Consider the following 24745-nt stretch of genomic DNA (forward strand, 5'->3'; position numbering starts at 1 on the left):
TATTGATACCTCTTATCCATGGACTTGCTGATTGAATAAAATATTTTACTCTGTCAATTGACTTAACAGCTTCATTTTACTTGTGAACTGCCCAAGCAATTTATTTTTGTATTTATTCAGCTAGCATTCATTTGTTAGTGGTTTTTGAATATCATCACTTTTAAGACGTGTGATTATTTTAAAAGTTTTCCACAAGCATTTTGAACTGTATAAAATAGAACTGATGACTTCTTCATAAGAACTTATATATTATGTAGTCACAAGTATAGCCTTAATATAAATGATACCTTTTTCAGCATGTAATGAAAAAGCATGTAATGAAAAATAATTTTTAAAGCTGTATATAGTTACTGTGACAATCATTGCCCTTTAAGTAGTGGTTTTTAATCCTTTCTAATTTACATTACACAAGAGTCTTCTCATATATTAAAGATGATATTTTAATATTGTTTAATTTTTTTTTTTTTTGAGACGGAGTTTCACTCTCGTCGCCTGGGCTGGAGTGCAATGGTGTCATCTTGGCTCACTGCAGCCTCTGCCTCCCGGGTTCAAGTGATTCTCCCGTCTCAGCCTCCCAAGTAGCTGAGATTATAGGCGCCCGCCACCAGGCCCAACTAATTTTTTAGAGATGGGGTTTCACCATGTTGGTCAGGCTGGTCTCAAACTCCTGACCTCAGGTGATCCACCCGCCTTGGCCTCCGAAATGTTGGGATTACAGGCATGAGCCGCTGTGCCCAGCCTATTGTTTAATTTTTTAATACGACTATTAAATGGTCTTACCACTGTATGGCATTATTTGGGATTTAGTGGTTTGTCTTACATTTGAGGTATATATTAATGGCTAAATAACTGAAAATCATATTTTAGATAAAAATGATTATGTTTTCTGACATACAGTTCAGGTTTTTGAGAAGATGTATTACTTTAGTTTATATTCTGTTTATTTAGCTTATATTTTACTATTTTTAATCTTTTTCACCTTTATAATAACTTTGTTTTTTATATAAAGATGCCTGATATTTTTCAAAAAAGATACTAATACTTACTCTTCCCCAAGTACAGAAAAAGTAGTACAGTCAGCCCTCTAGCTAAATATTTGAATATAGGTCATTCTTAATACTACTGTTTTTGAGATACTTTCATTCATTTTACCTCTGTCAAATTTAGTGGAAATACCATTTCATATTTAGTTTGGCTGTTCTCTTTAAAAACACCAATACACGTATCTTTACAATTCCCTTTGAATTTTATAATTAAGTTATTAATGTTATTGATGTGAAGATATCAAACATTTTAATTAAGATGACTCAGAGACATCTTTGAGCATATATAATTCAGAATATGGCAGAATATTTTAAACATTTCACAGGGTCACGAAACTCTTAGCATTTAAAGGATTTCAGTATAGTTCTCTAACTGGTATGTGCTAAGAATGTGAAATATGTTTCAGTTGCTTGAGATTAGGAAGTAGAGATAAAATTTCATATATATATATATATATATATATATTTTTTTTTTTTTAAAGACACCTAGCTGTTGGGCAGAAGAGGGTGCAGAAAAGAGGTCACATCAGCGTTCTGCGTCATGGGGGAGTGCTGATCAACTAAAAGAGGTAAGTTATTTTTGTTTTCCGTCTGTAACCTGTTTTGGTCCTAGGAGATTACCTTAGTATTTCCTGAATGTAATGACACTTTTAAAATTTATCCTAACCTTACCTCTTTCAGTAAGGTTAGGACAAATTCTAGGGTAAGGTTAGGATAAATTCTAAGGTATTTGTAAGGTTAGTACAAATTCTAGTTAGGTAGGTTGCATTCTACATTTTGGTGAACAAGTCTAAATTTACCTTATTTGTGTATTTTGTGTCATTTCTAAATATTTGTTATGCTCTCAGTCAGCTTTAGCCTTTCCAGAGTGAAGTCTAATTTTATGTAATACTCTCTATCTTGTTCATTTTAGTTATCTTTTGTTCTCTCTTCAGCTTGCTTGTTTTTGAGTTGTAGCAACCAGAGCTATAGGCTATATAGCTTTGTACAATGGTAGGACAGTGTTTTCTGTTTCTAATAGCTTTTTTTTTTTTTGAGACAGAGTCTTGCTTTGTCGCCCAGGCTGGAATGCAGTGGCGCCATCTCGGCTTACTGCAAGCTCCACCTCCCAGGTTCATGCCATTCTCTTGCCTCAGCCTCGCAAGTAGCTGGGACTATAGGCACCCACCACCACACCTGGCTAATTTTTTGTATTTTTAGTAGAGACGGGGTTTCGCCATGATAGCCAGGATGGTCATGATCTTCTGACCTCGTGATCTGCCCTCCTCGGCCTCCCAAAGTGCTGGGATTACAGGCGCGATCTAATAGCTTTTTAATGACATCCAATATATTGTTGCCCTTTGGAACCCAACAGTAATCCATGCTTCTTAGAAACTTAGTTTCTATGACCCATTTCCTTATTTATTATGAATAACCTGAGGTGTCATATCTTGATGTATATTTTGGATTATTTTTCCTGATAGTTTTATCCATCTAAATTCTTTTTTATTTGTTTTTATAAATTACAGAAACTTAGAATTGAAAGGTCATCTAGTCTATCTTCTACATAAATGCTCCTTAAAAGATGGTCGTCGAATCTCTGTTATTCTTTTTTTTTTTGTTTCAAGGTGGAATCTTACTCTGTCACCCAGGCTGGAGTACAGTGGCACAGTCTTGGCTCACTGCAGCTTCTGCCTCCCGGGTTCAAGTGATTCTCCTGCCTCAGCCACCCGAGTAGCTGGGATTACAGATATGTGCCACCATGCCCAGCTAATTTTTGCATTTTTAGTGGAGACGGGGTTTTGCCATATTGGGCAGGCTAGTCTCAAACTCCTGACCTCAAGCGATCCGCCCACCTCGGCCTCCCAACGTGCTGGGACTACAAGCATGAGCCACCACACCAGGCCATGATCATTCTTAGTGAGGGAAACTCATTACTTTATAAAAAGAGCCAGTTTAATTGTTTTAAGTTGTTAAATATGTTCTCTCATATATTGAACTTAGAATTAGATAACTTAGTTTTGACTTTGCCCTCTGGATCAATATTGAGTAAGTCTAAGTCTTTTAAAGGCCAACAGTAAGTCATTTTTTTTCTCCAGAGTAAACATTTACATTTCTCTCAAAATTTTTTTCATATACCAGTTTCCAGGCCTCTTTGTATAATTTTATATACTATAGGTTATCAGTATCCCTTACATACTGTGGTGTCTGGACTGCATAGATATAGTTTATTAGCATGATTTTACTTATGATTGTATTACATTTTAGCAGCTTCTTTATAGTATGGATGTAGAGACCTACTCAGCTCCTTCTGCCTACCGTACATGTATGCAAAAAATCAGTTTTCTGCAGCAGCAACAAAAAATAAATGAAACTAAGTCTAATATCTCTAGCTTACTGTAACTACATATCTCTGTATAGCATATGAATAACAAAAAAGGGAACTTGTATTTTTATCTCAGAGTTAAATACAATCTTAGTGTTATCACCAAGATTTACTAATCATTAGACTGAATGGAAGTAATGCCAGATATTAATTTGAATCCATAGGAAGAATTGAAGAGTGCTGGGAATAGTAAATATGTGGGTAAATATGAAAGAGTTTTTAATGACTCTTTTGTTGGATTTTTAATTGAACGATAACTGGATTTCAGTAATAGATGACATACACTATTAAAAAGGAATGACTGATTCAGTGAGAACATTTGTTTTCCACAGAAGGCAACCATAAAGCTGGACAAAACTGTCAAAACAACTGTTTGAGTACTTTACCAAACAAACTAAGAAGCTTTATTCATGAAAACTAATGAACATAGGGTAGGAATAGCACAAATTCGTGATCTGGTGCTACTCCTTTTCTCCTTTTCCTTCTCCTTAGCTCTGTTGCATAGCATTTCAATCAGGATGAAAACCAGCAGCTTTGCTTCCACTGTTGTAGAGAAATCGCTTGCTTTGGAGCATTGTAGGTTAAAATGGTGATCTTTGTGGCAAGTAAACAGAGAGAGCCAACAACTTTATTAGTCTAAGATTGTAGTCCAGTTTGAGGCCAGCAGTAGGCTCATGGACTAGTTGAGTTTAATAGAGAGTTTTGAGAGGTAAGACAGTAGTGGGAGCTTGATAAATTCCCCACATATCCCAGGTTGACTGGAGGCTGTGGACATGCACAGCAGAGAACAGAGTGGGCCCAGGCCACTGATGTGTTCCTGGCCAGAACAGCCTAGGAACAGGTGCAGAGGAAATTCAAGTGGGCTACTGGAAATAAAACCAGGGAAGACTTGTAAAAAACCTGAATTTCAAATGCTGTCCTCTGTCCACAAACAAATCCTATCAGTAGGAAATAGAACCCTTATTGGCTTGAGATGTTTGAACAGAATGTACAGTCTTTGGCCAAACACTATGGTGAACACTGGAGACCTGCTTTAAAAGATCTTAAGAAGTCAGGCAAAAAATAATAGAGACATAAGCCGTCACACATTGCGGGAGAAACAGACTTGTAGACCATTAAGAAACAACAAGTAGACAACAACTCTCGGGAGAAAATCAGAATCTGGAGTTGCTATATTATCTGAAATATCTAGCATTCAGCAAAAAGTTTTGAGATATACAAAGAAACAAAAAAGTATGGCACATAGGAAAATAAAGCAGTCAGTAGAAACTATATGTGTTTTTATAATAAAGTATGGCACATACTCAGGAAAATAAAGCAGTCAATAGAAACTGTATGTGTTTTTATAATGTATTTAGCAGACAAAGACATCAAAGAAATAAAGGAAACCATGATTAAAGGGAAAGTAGGACTACAAGGACTCAATGAATAAAGAATTTTCACAGGCCGGACATGGTGGCTTACGCCTGTAATCCCAGCACTTTGGGAGGCCAAGGTGGGTGGATCATGAAGTCAGAAGATTGAGGCCATCCTGGCTAACACAGTGAAACCCCGTGGCACACGCCTGTATTCCCAGCTACTCAGGAGACTGAGGCAGGAGAATTGCTTGAACCTGGGAGGCAGAGATTGCAGTGAGCCAAGATCGCACCACTGCACTCCACCCTGGGTGACAGAGCGAGATGCCGTCTCAAAAAAAAAATAAAATAAAAAAAGTATTTTCACAAAGAGATAGTCATTCTAAAAAAAGAAGGAAACAAAATTCTAGAGTTAAAAAAGGCAATCACTAAATATAAAAATGTTAGATGGGCTTGACAATAGATTTGCGATGGCAGAAGAATCGATGAATTAGAAGATAAGTCAATAGAATTTATATACTCTGAGGAATGGAAAGGAAAAAAAAGATTAAAGTTGAAGGAGAGAAGAGACAGAGCAGAGAAAAAGAATCAAAGAAATACTGACAGAGAACTTTCCAAATTTGATGAAAAACAATCTACAGATTGATGAAGTTTAAGTAACCACAACTAGGAAAACACAAAGGGAACCATAAGAAAAAGAAAATGAGTCATCAGACATGGGGGACCACTAATAGCTTTAACAGCTGACTTTAAAATCAGAAGTGATGGGGACCATGAGACTTGATGCATTCAAAGTGCTGAAAGAAAAAAAGTAAACCAAAAACTGTCAACCAGGTAGGTATTCAATATCCAGCAAAACTAGTCTTCCAAAGTGAAGGTGAAAAAATGGCATTCCCAGGTAAAACTTGAGATAATTTCTCCCTATCAGACTGTGTTATAAGAAATTCTAAAGCAAATCTTCAGACTGAAAGGCAGTAACACTAGATAATAATTTGTATCCATAGGAACAATTGAAGAGTGCTGGGAATAGTGAATATGTGGTAAATATAAAGGAGTTTTCAACATTGTTTTGTTGGATTTATAGGATGTACATGAAATATATATAAAAATAGCACAAAGGAGGAGTTAGGAAAAGGACGTATATTGTAGTTTCTATTTGACTGAAATTAAGTATTATTGTGATGTAGATTGTGATAAATTAAGACACATAATCCCTAGAGCAGTTGCTAAGTTATTAAGAAGATAACTCCAAAAATTTAAATTAAAAAAAAGAGGAATTAAAATAGCATACTAAAAAATATCACAAAGCAGGAAAGGAAGAATAAGTAAACAAACAAAGTTGTGACACAGGAATAGAAGCCTACACCGTTCATCCCTCCCACCCCCCACTGAAGTACCAAATTTTAACAACTATCTGCACAGAGAAAAACACCATTCACAAGAACCTAAAATCAGGTGAGCAATCACAGTACTGAGTTTTAAGTTCATAGCACCAAAAGAGGCATTGAGTAGGCCAGGAGAGACACTCTTGAATTGCTGATGTTACTCCTCCATCCCCTGGCAGCAATTGTGTGGAGCACAGAGAGAATCTGTGCACTTTGAGGAAGAAGAGCACAGCGATTGGGGAACTTTGCACTGAACTCAGTACTGTCGTACCACAGTGAAGAATAAAGTCATACTGGCCTCAGCCAGTGCCTGTGCATGGAGGGAGCATTTGGACTAACCTTAGCCAGGGGAGAATCGCCCATTGCAGCAGTCAGAACTTTTTATTGGCAAGCTTTAAAGAGAGAGAGAGACAGACAGACAGACAGACAGACACCCCCTATTTGCTGAGGAGAAAGTAAAGGAAGAGAACAACAGTCTTTGTCTGGTAATCAAGAATTCTCCCAGATCTTTTTCAAGACCTCCAAGGTGGTAGTTATACCTCTACAAATCTGCAAAAAACACAGTTTTTTTGGGCTTGGGGCCCAAGTTTCTCTGAATACTTGGAAAGCCTTCCCAAGAAGGGCAGGCACAAATAAGCCCAGACTGTGGAGACTACAATAAATACCTAACTCTTCAATGCCCAGACACTGAGGAACATCTACAATAATTAGCACCATCCAGGAAAACATGACCTCACCAAATGAACCAGGCACCAGGGACCAGTCCTAGAGAAATAGAGACATATAACCTTTAAGAGAGAATTCAAAGTAGCTATTTTGAGGAAACTCACGCCTGTAAGCCCAGCATCTTGGGAGGCCAAGACAAGCATATCCCTTGAGGTCAGGAGTTTGATATCAGCCTGGCCAACATAGTGAAACTCTGTCTCTACTAAAAATACAAAAATTAGCCGGGTGTGGTGGCACACACCTGTAGTCCCAGCTACTGGGGAGGCTGAGGCACAAGAATCTCTTGAGCCTGGGAGGTGGAGGTTGCAGTGAGTCAAGATCACACCACTGTACTCCTGCCTGGGTAACAGAGTGAAGCCCTGTCTCAAAAATAAAAGGAAGAAAGCATACCACCAGAAAAAAATGACCAAAAGGAAGACAAGAAGGGTGGAAAGAAGGAAGAAAGTGAAGACCAAAAAAACAAATAATAAAATGGCAGGAGTAAGTTCATACTTATCTGTAATAAAATGGAATGTAAATGGACTAAACTCTCCAAACAAAAGATATTGAGTGGCTGAATGGATGAAAAAAAGAAAAAAGAGACCCAATGATCTATTGTCTACAAGAAACACACTTCACCTATAAAGATAAATGTAGACTAAAACTAAAAGGATGGAAAGATATGCCATGCCAGTGGAAACCAAAAAAGAGCAGGAGTTGCTATGCTTGTATCAGGCAAAATAGATTTAGAGTCAAAAACTGTAAGAAAAGACAAGGTCATTATAAAGGGGCCAATTCAGCAAGAGGATATAATGATTGTAAGTATATATGTACCCAACACTGGAGCACCCAGATATAAATATAAAGCAAATATTATTAGAACTAAAAAGGAAGATAGACCCCAGTACAATAATAGCTGGAGACTTCAACACCCTACTTTCAGTGTTAGACAGATCTCCTAGACAGAAAATCAGCAAGGAAACATTGGGCTTAATCTGCACTGTAGAACAAATAGACCTAATAGATATTTACAGAACATTTCATCCAACAGCCTCAGAACACAAATTTTCCTCCTCATCACATGGATCATTCTCAAAGACAGACCACATATTAGGTCATAAAGATATCTTAAAACATTCAAAAAAAATTGAAATAATACCAGGAATCCTCTCTGACCACAGTGGAATAAAACTACAAAATAACAAGGAGAATTTTGGAAACTATACAGGCACATGGAAATTAAACAATAGGCTCCTGAATGACCAGTGAGTCAATGAAGAAATGAAGGAGGAAATTGAAAAACTTCTTGAAACAAATGATAATGGAAACACAACATACCAAAATCTATGGGATATAGCAAAAAGAGCACTAAGAGGGAAATTTATAGCTCTAAGTGCCTACATCAAAAAAGAAGAAAAACTTCAAATAAATAACCTAACAATGCATCTTAAGACGCAGCAAAAGCAAGAGCAAATCAAACTGAAAATTAGTATAAGAAAAGAAATAATAAAGATCAGAGCTGAAATAAAATGGATTTGAAATGAAGAAAACACTACAAAGATCATTGAAATTAAAAGTTAGTTTTTTGAAAAGATAAAATTGACAAACATTTAGCCAAGATAACCAAGAAAAAAAAGAATACCCAAATAAATCAGAGGTGAAAAAGAAGACTTTACAGCTGATACCACAGAAATTCAGAAGATCGTTAGTGGCTACTTTGAGCAACTATATGCCAATAAATTGGAATATCTATAAGAAATGAATAAATTCCCAGACACGTATAACCTACCAAGACAGACTCATGAAGAAATCCAAAGCCCAAACAGACCAATAACAAGTAAAGAGATTGAACCCAGATTAAAAAGTCTCCCAGTAAAGAGAAGCCTGGGACCCAATGGCTTCACTGCTGAATTCTACCAAACATTTAAGGAACACCTAGTACCAGCGCGATTCCAAGATGGCCGAATAGGAACAGCTCCAGTCTACAGCTCCCAGCATGAATGAAGCAGAAGACAGATGATTTCTGCATTTCCAGCTGAGGTGCCAGGTTCATCTCACTGGGGCTTGTCGGACAGTGGGTGCAGGACAGTGGGTGTAGCCCACTGAGCGTGACCTGAAGCAGGGCAAGGTATCACCTCACCTGGGAAGCGCAAGGAGTCAGGGAATTCCCTTTCCTGGGAAGCGCAAGCTGTGACGGACGGCACCTGGAAAATCAGGTCACTCCCACCCTAATACTGTGCGTTTTCAACGGTCTTAGCAAACGGCACACCAGGAGAGTATATCCCACGCCTGGCTTAGAGGATCCCATGCCCATGGAGCCTCGCTCATTGCTAGCATAGCAGTCTGAGATTGAACTGCAAGGTGGCAGCGAGGCTAGGGGAGGGGCGCCTGCCATTGCTGAGGCTTGAGTGGGTAAACAAATTGACTGGGAAGCTCAAACTGGGTGGAGCCCACCGCAGCTCAAGGAGACCTGACTGCCTCTGTAGACTCCACCTCTGGGGGCAGGGCATAGCCGAACAAAAGGCAGCAGAAACCTCTGCAGACTTAAATGTTCCTGACAGCTTTGAAGAGAGCAGTGGTTTTCCCAGGATGGAGTTTGAGATCCGAGAATGGACAGACTGCCTCCTCATGTGGGTCCCTGACCCCCCCCAGTAGCCTAACTGGGAGGCATCCCCCAGTAGGGGCAGACTGACACCACACATGGCCGGGTACCCCTCTGAGATGAAGCTTCCAGAGAAGTGATCAGGCAGCAACATTTGCTGTTCAGCAGTATTCGCTGTTCTGCAGCCTCCGCTGCTGATACCCAGGCAAACAGGGTCTGGAGTGGACCTCAAGCAAACTCCAACAGAGCTGCAGCTGAGGGTCCTGACTGTTAGAAGGAAAACTAACAGAAAGGACATCCACACCAAAACCGCATCTGTACATCACCATCATCAAAGACCAAAGGTAGATAAAACCACAAAGATGGGGAAAAAACAGAGCAGAAAAGCTGAAAATTCTAAAAATCAGACCGCCTTTCCCCCTCCAAAGGAACGCAGCTCCTCACCAGCAACAGAATAAAGCTGGACAGAGAATGACTTTGACGAGTTGAGAGAAGAAAGCTTCAGAAAATCATACGTCTCCAAGCTAAAGGAGGAAGTTTGAACCCATTGCAAAGAAGCTAAAAATCTTGAAAAAAGATTAGATGAATGGCTACCTAGAATAACCAGTGTAGAGAAGACCTTAAATGACCTGATGGAGCTAAAAACCATGGCACGAGAACTATGTGATAAATGCATAAGCTTCAGTAGCCAATTAGATCAACTGGAAGAAAGGGTATCAGTGATTGAAGATCAAATGAATGAAATGAAGCGAGAAGAGAAGTTTAGAGAAAAAAGAGTAAAAAGAAACGAACAGAGCCTCCAAGAAATATGGTACTATGTGAAAAGACCAGATCTATATCTGATTGGTGTACCTGAAAATGACAGGGAGAATGGAACCAAGTTGGAAAACACTCTGCAGGATATTATGCAGGAGGATTTCCCCAACCTAGCAAGGCAAGCCAACATTCAAATTCAGGAAATACAGAAAAGCCACAAAGATACTCCTCAAGAAGAGCAACTCCAAGACACATAATTGTCAGATTCACCAAAGTTGAAATGAAGGAAAAAATGTTAAGGGCAGCCAGAGAGAAAGGTCGGGTTACCCACAAAGGGAAGCCCATCAGACTAACAGTGAATCTCTTGGCAGAAACTCTACAAGCCAGAAGAGAGTGGGGGCCAATATTCAGCATTCTTAAAGAAAAGATTTTTCAACTCAGAATTTCATATCCAGCCAAACTAAGCTTCATAAGTGAAGGAGAAATAAAATCCTTTACAGACAAGCAAGAGATATTGGAGGAAGTTTGAACTCATCGCAAAGAAGCTAAAAACCTTGAAAAAAGATTAGATGAAATGGCTACCTAGAATAACCAGTGTAGAGAAGTCCTTAAATAACCTGGTGGAGCGGAAAACCATGGCACAAGAACTATATGCCAGCATCTCTCAACAAGCTGAGAGATATTGTCACCACCAGGCCTGCCCTACAAGAGCTCCTGAAGGAAGCACTAAACATGGAAAGGGGCAACCAGTACCAGCCACTGCAAAAACATGCCAAATTGTAAAGACCATCGATGCTAGGAAGAAACTGCATCAACTAACGAGCAAAATAACCAACTAACACCATAATGACAGGATCAAATTCACACATAACAATATTAACCTTAAATATAAATGGGCTAAATGCTCCAATTAAAAGACACAGACTGGCAAATTGGATAAAGAGTCAAGACCCATCATTGTGCTGTATTCAGAAGACCCCCATCTTACATGCAGAGACACACATAGGCTCAAAATACAGGGGTGGAGGAAGATCTGCCAAGCAAATGGAAAGCAAAAAAAGGCAGGATTTGCTATCCTAGTCTCTGATAAAACAGACTTTAAACCAACAAAGATCAAAAGAGACAAAGAAGGCCATTACATAATGGTAAAGGGATCAGTTCAACAAGAAGAGCTAACTATCCTAAATATATATGCACCCAATACAGGAACACTCAGATTCATAAAATCCTCAATAAAATACTGGCAAACCGACTCCAGCAGCACATCAAAAAGCTTATCCACCATGATCAAGTGGGCTTCATCCCTGGGATGCAAGGCTAGTTCAACATATGCAAATCAGTAAATGTAATCCAGCATATAAACAGAACACAAGACAAAAACCACATGATTATCTTAATACATGCAGAAAAGACCTTTGACAAAATTCAACAGCCCTTCATGCTAAAAACTCTCAATGAATTTGGTATTGATGGGATGTATCTCAAAATACTAAGAGCTGTTTATGACAAACCGACAGCCAATATCATACTGAATGGGCAACAACTGGAAGCATTCCCCTTGAAAACTGGCACAAAACAAGATGCCCTCTCTCACGACTCCTATTCAACATAGTGTTGGAAGTTCTGGCCAGGGCAATCAGGCAGGAGAAAGAAATACAGGGTATTCAGTTAGAAAAAGAAGAAGTCAAATTGTCCCTGTTTGCAGATGACATGATTGTAATATTTAGAAAACCCCATTGTCTCAGCCCAAAATCTCCTTAAGCTGGTAAGCAACTTCAGCAAAGTCTCAGGATACAAAATCAACGTGCAAAAATCACAAGCATTCTTATACACCAATAACAGACAGAGAGACAAATCATGAATGAACTCCCATTCACAATTGCTTCAAAGAGAATAAAATACCTAGGAATCCAACTTACAAGGGATGTGAAGGACCTCTTCAAGGAGAACTACAAACCACTGCTTAAGGAAATAAAAGAGGACACAAGCAAATGGGAAAACATTCCATGCTCATGGATAGGAAGAATCAATATCATGAAAATGGCCATATTACCCAGGGTAATTTATAGATTAAATGCCATCCCCATCAAGCTACCAATGACTTTCTTCACAGAATTGGAAAAAAACTACTTTAAAGTTCATATGGAACCGAAAAAGAGCCCCGCATTGCCAAGACAATCCTAAGCCAAAAGAACAAAGCTGGAGGCATCATGCTACCTGACTTCAAACTATACTACAAGGCTACATTAACCAAAACAGCATGGTACTGGTCCCAAAACAGAAATATAGACCAATGGAACAGAACAGAGCCCTCAGAAATAATACCACACATCTACAACCATCTGATCTTTGACAAACCTGACAAAAACAAGAAATGGGGAAAGGATTCCCTATTTAACAAATGGTGCTGGGGAAACTAGCTAGCCATATGTAGAAAGCTGAAACTGGATCCTTTCCTTACTCCTTATACAAAAATTAATTCAAGATGGATTAGAGACTTAAATGTTAGATCTGAAACCATAAAAATGCTAGAATAAATCGTAGGGAATACCATTCAGGACATAGGCATGGACAAGGACTTCATGTCTAAAACACCAAAAGCAATGGCAACAAAAGTCAATATTGACAAGTGGGATCTAATTATACTAAAGAGCTTCTGCACAGCAAAAGAAACTACCATCAGAGCGAACAGGCAACCTACAGAATGGGAGAAAATTTTTGCAATCTACTCATCTGACAAAGGGCTAATATCCAGAATCTACAAAGAACTCAAACAAATTTACAAGAATAAGACAAACAACCCCATCAAAAAGTAGGCAAAGGATATGAACAGATACTTGTCAAAAGAACACATTTATGCAGCCAACAGACACGTGAAAAAATGCTAATCATCAGTGGCCGTCAGAGAAATGCGAATGAAAACCACAATGAGATGCTATCTCACACCAGTTAGAATGGCAATCATTAAAAAGTCAGGAAACAACAGTTGCTGGAGAGGATGTGGAGAAATAGGAGCACTTTTACACTGTTGGTGGGACTGTAAACTAGTTCAACCATTGTGGAAGACAGTGTGGCGATTCCTCAAGGATCTAGAACTAGAAATACCATTTGACCCAGCCCATCCCATTACTGGGTATTTACCCAAAGGATTATAAATCATGCTACTATAAAGACACATGCACACGTATGTTTATTGCGGCACTGTTCACAATAGCAAAGACTTGGAACCAACCCAAATGTCCATCAATGATAGACTGGATTAAGAAAATGTGGCACATATATACCATGGAATACTATGCAGCCATAAAAAAGGATGACTTCATGTCCTTTGCAGGGACATGGATGAAGCTGGAATCCATCATTCTCAGCAAACTATCACAAGGACAAAAAACCAAACAGCATTTTCTCACTCATAGGTGGGAATTGAACAGTGAGAACACTTGGACACAGGAAGGGGAACATCACACACCAGGACCTGTCGTGGGGTGGGGGGAGTGGGGAGGGATAGCATTAGGAGATATACCTAATGTAAATGACAAGTTATTGGGTGCAGCACACAATCATGGCACATGTATACCTATGTAACAAACCTGCACATTGTGCACATGTACCCTAGAATTTAAAGTATAATAATAAAAAAAATTATTTCAGAAAAAAAATAACACCCAGTACCAAACCTACTAAAGCTTTTCCAAAAAATGGAGGGAGATGGAATACTTTCAGACTCATTCTACAAGACTAGTATTACCCAGACACCAAAAACAGACAAAGACACATCAAAAAAGTAAAAACAATAGGGCAATTTATCTGATTAGTATTGATGCAAATATCCTCCACAAAATAACTAGCAAACCAAATTCAACAATGCATTACAAATATCGTGTCATCATGTCTAAGTTGGAATTATCCCAGGGATGCAAGAATGGTTTAGCAAACTCAAATTAATGTGATACATCATATCAACAAAATGAACAAAAGCCATATGATCATTTCAATTGATGCTAAAAAAACATTTGTTAAAGTTCAGCATCCCTTCGTTTTAAAAACCCTCAAAAAACTGGCTGTAGAAAGAAAATACCTCAACATAATAAAAGCTATATATCACAGAACCACAGCTATTATCGTGCTGAATGGGAAAAAAAAAAGAAGAAGAAGGATGTTCACTTTCACCAGTGTTATTCAACAGAGTACTGGAAGTCTTAGGTAGAGTTATCAGAAAAGAGAATTAAAGGGTATTTGAATTGGAAAGGAAAAAGTCAAATTATCCTTGTTTCAGATGATGTAATCTTATATTTGGAAAAACCCAAACAAAGACTCCATCAAAAAGCTATTAAAACTCATAAACAAAATCATTTAAGTTGCAGAATACAAAATCAACATACAAAAATCAGTAGTGTTTCTGTATTCTAAAAGTGAACAATATAAAGAGAAATAAAAAGTAATCCCATTTACAATAGACACAGATAAAATTAAATACCTTGGAATTATTCAAAGAAGTGAAAGATCTTTACAATGAAAAGTATGAAACACTGATGAAAGAAATTGAAGAGGACACCGAAAAATGGAAGGATACTTTATGTTCATTAATTGGAAGAATCAATATTGTTCAAATGTCTATTCTACCCAAAGCAATCTCAGATTCAGTGCAATTCCTATCAAAATACCAATGAAATTCTTCACAGAAATGAAAAAACTAAAATTTGTATGGAATCACAAAAGACCCAGAATAGCCAAAGCTGTCCTAAGTCAAAAGAACAAAACTGGAGGAATGACATGACCTGACTTTAAATTCTAGTGAAGAGCTATAGTAACCAAAACAGCATGACACTGGCATAAAAGCAGACCCATAGACCAATGGAACAGAGTAGAGAATCCAGAAACAAATTCACACACCTAAAATGAGCTCATTTTTGACAAAGGTGCCAAGAACATACATTGGGAAAAAGACTTCAATCCATGGTGCTGGGAAAACTGGATATCCCTATGCAGAGAAAGAAGTCTGACTCCTTTTTCTCACCTTATACAAAAATAAAATCCAGGTATATTAAAGACTTAAATCTAAGACCTCAAACTGTGAAACTACTACAAGAAAACATTGGGGAAATTCTCCAGGACATTGGTCAGGGCAAACATTTCTTGACTAATACCACACAAGCACAGACAACCAAAGCAAAAATGGAAAAATGGGATAACATCAAGTTAGAAAGCTTCTGCACAGCAAACAATCAACAATGTGAAGAGACATCCTACAGAATGGGAGAAAATATTTGCAAACTACTCACCTAACAAGGCATTAATAATGAGAATATGTAAGGAGCTCAAAGGACTCTGTATGAATAAACCTAATAGTATGATTTTTAAAATGGGCAATAGATTTGATTAGACATTTCTCAAAAGATGACATAGAAATGGCAAACAGGCATATGAAAAGATGCTCAGCATCATTGATTATTAGAGAAATGCAAATCAAAACTGCAATGAGATATCATCTCACTCCAGTTAAGATGACTTTTATCCAAAAGTCAGGCAATAACAAATGCTGTTGAGAATGTGGAGAAATGGGAACCCTCTGTACTCTGTTGATGGGGATGTAAATTAGTACAAGCACTATGGAGAACAGTTTGGAGGTTTCTTTAAAAAACTTAAAAATAGAGCTACCGTATGATCCAGCAGTCCCACTGCTGGATCCATACCCAACGGAAAGAGAATCAGTATATTGAAGAGATACCTGCACTCCCATGTTTGTTGTAGCACTGTTCACAGTAGCCAAGATTTGGAAGCAGCCTAAGTGTCATCAACAGATCAATGGATAAAGAAAATGTGGTACTTACAGACAAAGCAGTAGTATTCAGCCATGAAAAGAATGAGATCCTATCATAATGACATCCAGTTTCATCCAACAACATGGATGTCATTATGTTAAGTGAAATAAGCCAGGCACAGAAAGACAAACATTGCATATTCTCAGTCATTTAATGTGATACAAAAATCAAAACAATAGAACTCTTGGAACTAGAGTATAGAAGGATGGTTACTACAGGTTGGGAAGTGTTGGGTGGGGAGCTGTGGGGAGTTGGGAATGGTTAATGGGGAAACAAGTTGGAAAGAATAAGTAAGACCTGGTATTTGATAGTACAGCAGTGGGACTATAGTCAGTAGTAATTCATTGTACATTTAAAAGTACCTACAAGAGTATAAGTGGGTTGTTAGTAACATAAAGAATAAATGCTCGAGGGGATAGATACCCAATTTACTCTCATGTGATTATTATGCATTGCATGCCTGTGCCAAAATATCTCATGTACCCCATAAATATATATACCTACTATGTACCCACAATAATTAAAAATTTTTAAAAATTTAAAAATATATATTTTTTTTAAAAACCAAACAGACTGAAAGCAAAAAGATGGGAAAAGATAAAACAGTAACAATAAGAGAGCTGGAATAGATATATTAATATCAGGCAATGTAGACTTTAATACAAGAAGGATTACTGAAGACAAATAGGAACATTTCATATAATAAAAAGGTTAGTGCAAAAAGAACTTAATCATAAGGGTATATGCATCTAACATCTGCTTTTCAAAATACATTAAGCAAAAAATGTAAAATGAGAAATGATATGACAGCATCCCATTATTCAGAAACCAATTAGAGAATCAGCAAGGTGATAGAAGACGTTAACAATATTATCAATCAACTTGACCTAACTGACATGCATAGATAGAAAACACCCAGTCACTGCGGAATAACAGAAAGAAACCTTAGAAAACCCTAAATATTTGACAGTTAAGCAACACTTTCCTAATAACCCAAGGATATTTTTAAATATTTTCATCTGAGTGAAAATGAAAACACAACTGAGAATTTATGTATGCAGCTAAAGCAGTGCTTCAAGGAAAATTTACACTTTTAAATCCACATATCAGAAAAAGAGAAAAGTTTCTCATTTATTACTTAAGTTTCCATCTTAAGAAACTGGAAAAAGAAAAGCAAATCAGAGCAAAAACAAGCAGAGGAATGAGAAAATGAAGAATAAGCAAAACCAATGAAACAGAAAAGTGTTACACAAAAGTCAATGTAACTAAAAGTTTGCAAAGATCACTAAAGTTGACAAACATTTAGCTATACTGACTGGAAAAAAAGAAGACCCAAATTACCAACTTCAGAAGTGAAAGAGGTGACATTACTACCAACTGTACAAACTTAAAAAATATTATGAAATAATATTATGAACTTTATGCCATCAACTTAGAAAACTGAGATGAAATGGACAAATTCCTAAAAGACACAAATTAGTTGAAAGGTATAAAGTGCCAAAGCTGACTTAGGAACAAACAGAAAATGTGAAGAAACTTATAACAAGTAAAGAAGCGGAATAAATAATTTAAATTCTTCCCACAGAGACTACCCCAGGGTCACATTTGATGAATTCGATCAAATATTTAAGGAAAAAATAATGTTAATTCTTTCCAAACTCTTTTTCTAAAAAATAGAAAAGGAAGGAATACTCTCCAATTTATTTTTTCATGTCATAAGTACTCTCCTTTCAAAGTCAGGCAAAGACATCTCAAGAAAATAAAACAAGATTATCCATCTTGAATATAAATATAGAAATTATTAATAAAATATGAGCAAATCAAATCCAGCAATAAATGAGGCATTATATACCCTGAGTAAGTGGGATTTGTCCGAAGAATGCAATGATGGTTTACCATCAGAAAATCAGTTAATGGCATGCATTATATTAATAGAATAAAGCACATAAATTACATAATCACCTAAGTAGAGTCAGATGAAAATTTTGACAATATTCAACACTCATTCATGATTTTTTAAAAAAAATCTCAACAAACTGGGAACAGAAAAAACTTTCTTCATCTGATAAAATGCGTTTATGAGAAAACTATAGATTATTCATATTCAGTGATATAACAGAATGCTTTTCTCCTAAGGAACAAGGCAAGGATGTCCACTGTCATCTTGTCACCACTTTTATTCATTACTGTACAGGAGATTCTAGCGAGTGCAGTCAGGCAAGAAAACAAAAAGACATTCGGATTATAAAGGGAGCAGTGCAACTTCTTTATTCACAGAAGACATAATCCTATATGTAAAAACTCCTATGGAATGTACAGATATATTATTATAACTAATAAACAAGTTTACCAAGGTTACATGATATGAGATCAACATACAGAGATCAATTATATTTCTGGGTAGTAGCTATGAATAATTAAAAAATAAGAAAATAATGTATTCACAGTTGCATCAAAAAAGATAAAAGTGTTTAGAAATAATTTAACAGAGCACTCCAGAATTTATATAATGAAAACATTACTGGATGAAATTAATAATGATTTAAATAAATGGAAAGACTTAACTTGTTCATGGATTGGAAGAATCAATATTAAGATGGTAATTCTCAAATTGATGTATAGATTTAATGCAATTTCTATGAAAATACCAGGGCTTTTGTTTTTTAGTTTGTTTTTTACTAGGAATGGACAAACTAATCCTAAAGTAGGTATGGAAATACAAAAGATCTAGAAAAGTCTGAATAATTTTGAAAACAAAAAATTTGGTAGAATTATATTACACAATTTCAATGGTTCCTTTGAACCCACATTAATATAGTTAGTATAGTACTGGCACACATAAAGATTTATAGGTAAATGGAACAACATTTGTGAGTCTAGAAATAAACCCTTATATTTGTGGTCAGTTTATTTTAGCCAAAGATGCCAACATAATTTAATTGAAAAAGACAGTCTTTTCAACAATCATTGTTAGAATAATTGAATATTTGTATGTACAAAATACCCTTAAGTCCTAGCCCTCACCATAAAGAAAAATCAGCTTTCAGTGAATCATAATCCTAAATGTAACCTCTAAAATTCTAAAACTTCTGGAGTATCTTAATTAGGCATTCTTAGATACAATCTCAAGAGTAAAAGCCATAAAAGAAAAAAAGATAATTGGATCTTCATTAAAATTAACGTTTATACTTCAAAATACACCGCTAAGAGAATAAAAAGACAAGCCACAGACTGGAAGAAATATTAGCAAATCATATATTTGATAAAGGGCTTCTATGTAGAACATATAAAGAATTCTTACAAATCAGTAAGAAGATAAATAATCTGCTTTAAAAATGGGTAAGACACTTGAATAGAAGTATTTCACCAGAGAAGAGGATGGCTGATAAGAGACATCAGACACCAGGTCTCAGAAAGAAGAACCATGGTTACAAGTGAATAATCATTACTTGAATAGAGTATTAAGGGGAGAGTGCTGGAGTCTAGTGGAGAAACTCACAGGAAGAAGCTAGGACATAGAAAAAGAAGGAAAAAGAGGCTGGCAGAGATTGGCTAGGAAGCCCAAGGGACTTGCTATTTTGTTGAAAGGGTAGGTGGGAGTGTTTTTGGCTCACCTTCCCCTCTCAGCAAACTGCTGGTATTTGAGAGTTCCTCTGCCCTTATGAATCCAAACACTGGTGTGGGTGGTGATTTGGGGACTTACTAAGGGCATTACCCCAGACTACCACCTCGTGCTGGGTTGCTTACCCTCCCCGAGGACCCAAGCTGTGATGGCAGATCCAGTATTTGGGACATACCTGTTGAGGGACTGAGTCCTGCCCAAGGAACCTCAGCCCTTGTGTCTCCACATCACTGGATCCCATATAGACATTCCCTGGCACTCACTCAGATTGTAGCAGCCATATAGGGCTGGCTGGACCCAGGGGAGCTGCAGGATTCTCAGTGGTCTATCCTTCAGGGAGTGCTGCTCCTAAGGGAAGGGAAAGTGCAGTGCACAAAAGGAGTACCCCTTATGACAAGATGGCCAGAGTGTGTGCTGTCCTTTGCCCAAGAACTCCCCACTTGGCTGAGAGTGGCTGCCACTTCCAGTGCAGAAATGGGCACTGTGCTTGGCTCTTAAGGGGAGGAACAGGGTTCCATCCCAGCAGCCAGTGGTCTCAGTGCTCAAGCACAGATGTGGAGAAGGGATATCTCTCCTTTGCAGCTTGTCCACTGCTGCGGACACAGCCATGGCTTCTCCTGGGGAGGTTGGTACAGGAATATCAGAAGACAGCCATTCTAGGGCAATTAGGTATGGCTGTGTCCACAATGAAAATCTAAAAAATAAGAAAAGAATTTATTCAAGCCGGGCCCAGCCTTGTGTGAAAGGTGGGGCACCTCCCCCTTTATATGTGGAGTTGTTGTGTTCCTGCAGCAGAAATCAGGAGAGCCACAAAGGTGTATGTTTTAGGCCAAAGACAGGTTCTACACCAAAGACATTTTGGCAGCAAGCTGTGGGACAGGCATGTTTCACAGCTCTTGGCTACATTGCAGCCTGGATATAGACAGTGTTGTCTGTCCCATCAGAGTGTCCCGAGTGCCAAACAGGGGTGTGACAGGGAGGCAAATCATGTTCCTGCCTGCCTAGGTATGGAGCTGGGGCAGTTCTCTCCCCTACACAGAGAGCTTGTCACATTCTATGAGGAGCTCCTCTCACCATCCGCTTCAGGGCTAGTGCTTGTGTCCACCATTGGAATATTGAAGAGCAGGCTTGGTGGTTTAGCTCTACCCAGCTTTGTCCCCATCAGGGACTGAACAGGGATCTTAGGCTACGGTGCATTACACAGTCTGGCCAATTTGAGGCAACAGAGAGATCCTTCCAGTAAACAAAGATCAAGCATATACCTGTCTGCTTCTACTGCAGCTGGCCTTTACACGTAAGCACCACCTATTGGTCTGTAGGTTAAATTGCACAACCCAGTACAAAATCTGCTAACACAGGTGCACAGTTCTGGGTAATGAGATAAACTCCCTGAGACCTCCACCATCCTGGCCCAAGAGACAGTGAGTTTGTTCACATGCCCAGTACATCACTTCTACAACTAGTATTTGAGAAGCCATCACACAAAGCATGTCTGTAATCAAGTAACTCATAGAAACTTTCCTTTCAGTGGAAAGTACCCAGAATGAAAGCCAAAAGGCCTTACACAATGTATATTATAGTAGATGGGGAAAAAAATCATGTCCAAACAAAAGTAAATTCAAAAATAAGAAGAGATACTTTATCCAGATGAGAAGGAACCAGAGAAACAATTCTGGAAGTATGAAAAAACAGAGTATTACAACACCTCCAAAGGATCATACTAACTCTCCAGCAATAGATCCTAATGAAAGTGAAATCTTTTAAATATCAGATAAAGAATTCAAAATAGTGATATTTACAGTTCAGTAATATCCAAGAGAAAGTTGAAAAACAATACAAAGAAATTGGAAAAACAATTCAAGATGTGAATGAAAAATGTATTAGGAGATACTTTTTTAAATCCACCAGAACTTTTAGAAATGAAAAATTCATTGAATGAATTACAAAATATAGTTGAAAGTTTTAACAAGTAGACTAGACTAATGAGAAGAAAGAATATCAGAGCATGAAGACAGGTCCTGCAAGTTAATCCAGCTAGAAAAAGAAAACAGAATTTTGAAAAATGAACAAAGCCTTTGAGAAGTATGAGATTATGTAAAACCTCCAAACTTACTCATGGGGAGAAGGTTTCTTCCTTAGGAAGAAGGAAAAGTAAAAAGTTTGGAAAATCTATGTGAGGAGATAATTGAGGAATAATTCTCTCATCTCACTAGAGATTTAGATGTTGAAATAGAAGAGGCTCCAGGAAACCCAAAAGATATATTGCAAGATGACTTTACCAAGATATATAGTCTTCAGACTATCTAAAGTCAATATGAAGGAAAGAAATCCTAAAATCAGCAAGAGAAAAGCATTTAATCTCCTATAAAGGAAACCCCAACAAACTTACAGCAGAATGCTCAGCAGAAACCCTATAAGCCAAAAGAGGTTGGGTGCCTAATTTCAGACTTCTTAAAAGAAAAAGAAAACTGTCAACCACGAATTTTGTATGCTGGTAAACTAAGCTTGGTAAGTGAAGGGGAAATAGTATTTCCCAGACACGTGAATGCTGAAAGAATTCATCACTTCATCACCACAAGACCGGTCCTACAAGAAATGCTCAAGGGATTTCTAAACATGGAAATTAAAGGTTGACACTCACCATCATAAAAACACATGAAAGGATAAAACTCACAGGTCTTATAAAACAGTTCCACGACTGAAACTGCAAAGCAACTAGGTAAGTTAACATTATGATAGGAACAAAACCTCACATACCAATATTAATTTTGAACATAAATGGGTTAAATGCTCCACTTAAAAGATGTAGCTTAGCAGAATTGATTAAAAAGCAGGATCTAACCATATCCTGCTTACAAGAAATCCATCTAACTGCTAAAGACACTTAAAGACTCAAGGTAAAGGGGTGGAAAAAGACATTCCATGCAAATGGAAAGCAAATGTGAGCAGGAGTAGTTATACTTACATCAGATAAAACAGATTTTAAATCAACAGGAAAAAAAAAGATAAGGTCATTAATAATGATAAAGTAATCAATTCAACAAGAAGATATAGCAATTCTAAATATATATGCACTCAATACTAGGCCACCCAGATTCATACAACAGATACTGCTATACTTAAGAAAACAGATAGTAATACAATAATAGTGGGTTGGGGACTTCAGCCCCCACACTGACAGCACTAAGCAGGTCATCAAGACAGAAAATCAACAAAAGAAACTCTGAACTTAAATTGGACTCTAGATCAAATGGACCTAGCAGACATTTACAGAACATTCACAACAGCCATGTAATATACATTCTTCTCATTAATGCATGGAACAGAACACCAATGAAATCACTGACGACAAAAACAAATGGAAAAACATTCTAAGCTCTTGGATTGTAAGAGCTTAAATTAATATGGTTAAAATTGCCACCTACATATTTAGTATAATTCTTATCAAAATACCAAGGTCATTTTTCATGGAATTAGAAAAAAGAATCTGAAAATTCGTAGAAAGCCCAAATGGTGAAAGCAGTCTTAAGCAAAAAAAGAAGAAAAGTTTATTGCATCACATTACCTGCCTTCAAAGTATACTACAAGGCTGTAGTAACCAAAGCAGAATGCTACTGGTAGGATAGCAAACACATAAATCAATGGAACAGAATAGAGAACCCAGAAATAAAGCCAACTGATTTTTGACAAAGCTGACAAAACATATGCTTGGGAAAGGATACTCTATTGAATAAACGGTTCTGGGAAAATTGTGTAGCCATATGTAGAAGAATGAAACTGAACCCATATCTCTCACCATATACAAAAATTAACTCAAGATGGATTAGAGACTTAAATGTAAGACCTGAATCTATAAACATTTTGGAGGAAACCTAGGACAAACCTAGAAAACCTGGGACAAACTTGAACATTGGCCTAAGCAAAATATTTATGAGTAAGACCTCAAAAGCAAATGCAACAAAAATAGGCCCATGGGAGTTAATTAAACTAAAAAACCTCTACATAGCAAAATAAATAGAAAAAATAGATTACCTACAGAATGCAAGAAAATATTTGCAAACTATGTATCTGACAAAGGACTAATATGCAGAATCTACAAGGAAGTCAATGCAACAAGAAAAAAAAGTACATAACCCTGTTAAAAAGTGGACAAAGGACATGAACAGACATTTTTCAAAAGAAAACATGCATATAGCCAACAAGGAGATGAAAAATGCCCAGTATCACTAATTATCAGAGAAATGTAAAATAAAATCAAAATAAGATAGCACCTTATACCAGTCAGAATGACTATTAAAAAGTCAAAAAAATAAATGTTGGTGAGGAAAAGGGAATGCTTTATACACTGTTAGTGAGAATGTAAATTACTATAACCTCTATGCAAAAATATGGAGATTTCTCACAGAACTAAAAACAGAACTGCCATTTGATCCAGTAATCCCACTACTGGATATCTACCCAAAATAAAGGAAATTGTATCAAAGAGACACCTCCACTCAAATGTTTATCACAACACTATTCAGAGTAGTAAAGATAAGGAATTAAGTGTCAATGGCTGATCAGATAAAGAAAATGTGGTGTGTCTGTGTGTGTGTATATGTATATATACACACAATGGAATACTATTATTTCATAAAGAATGAAATCATGTCTTTCATAGCAACATCGATGGAACTGGAGGGCATTATCTTAAATGAAATAACTCAGAAGCAGTGAAATATTACATGTTCTTACTCATAAGTGGAAGCTAAAAAATATGTATACATGGACATGGTGGAATGATAGATGATGGAGACTTGGAAGGGTTGGAGTGGGGTGAGGGATGAAAAATTACCTAATGGTTACAATATTTAGGTGATGGTTCCACTAAAAGCCCAGACTTCAGCCGGGCGCAGTCCCCTACACCTGTAATTCCAGTACTTTGGGAGGCCAAGCGGGGTGGATCACTTGAGGTCAGAAGTTTGAGACCAACCTGGCCAACGTGGTGAAACCCCATCTCTACTAAAAACACAAAAATTAGCTGGGCATGGCAGTGGGCTCCTGCAATCCTAGTTACTTGGGCGTTGAGGCAGGAGAATCGCTTACACCCA

At 37.3% G+C, this 24745-nt stretch overlaps 1 protein-coding gene across 7 annotated transcripts in view; it reads left to right on the forward strand.

The window, feature by feature from the left end:
• The window catches only part of LOC105475574 (glucocorticoid induced 1), a 131339-nt gene that overhangs the window by 55459 nt on the left and 51135 nt on the right, over positions 1-24745 (forward strand). For all 7 annotated transcript variants that reach the window (XM_011730944.2, XM_011730946.2, XM_071094868.1 and 4 more), the window contains one exon: positions 1526-1612. In XM_011730944.2, the coding sequence (XP_011729246.1) occupies positions 1526-1612 (87 nt within the window). The remainder of the gene's footprint in view (positions 1-1525; positions 1613-24745) is intronic.

The sequence above is a fragment of the Macaca nemestrina genome, chromosome 4, assembly GCF_043159975.1.
Source record: "Macaca nemestrina isolate mMacNem1 chromosome 4, mMacNem.hap1, whole genome shotgun sequence".
In the NCBI taxonomy this organism is placed as follows: domain Eukaryota; kingdom Metazoa; phylum Chordata; class Mammalia; order Primates; family Cercopithecidae; genus Macaca; species Macaca nemestrina.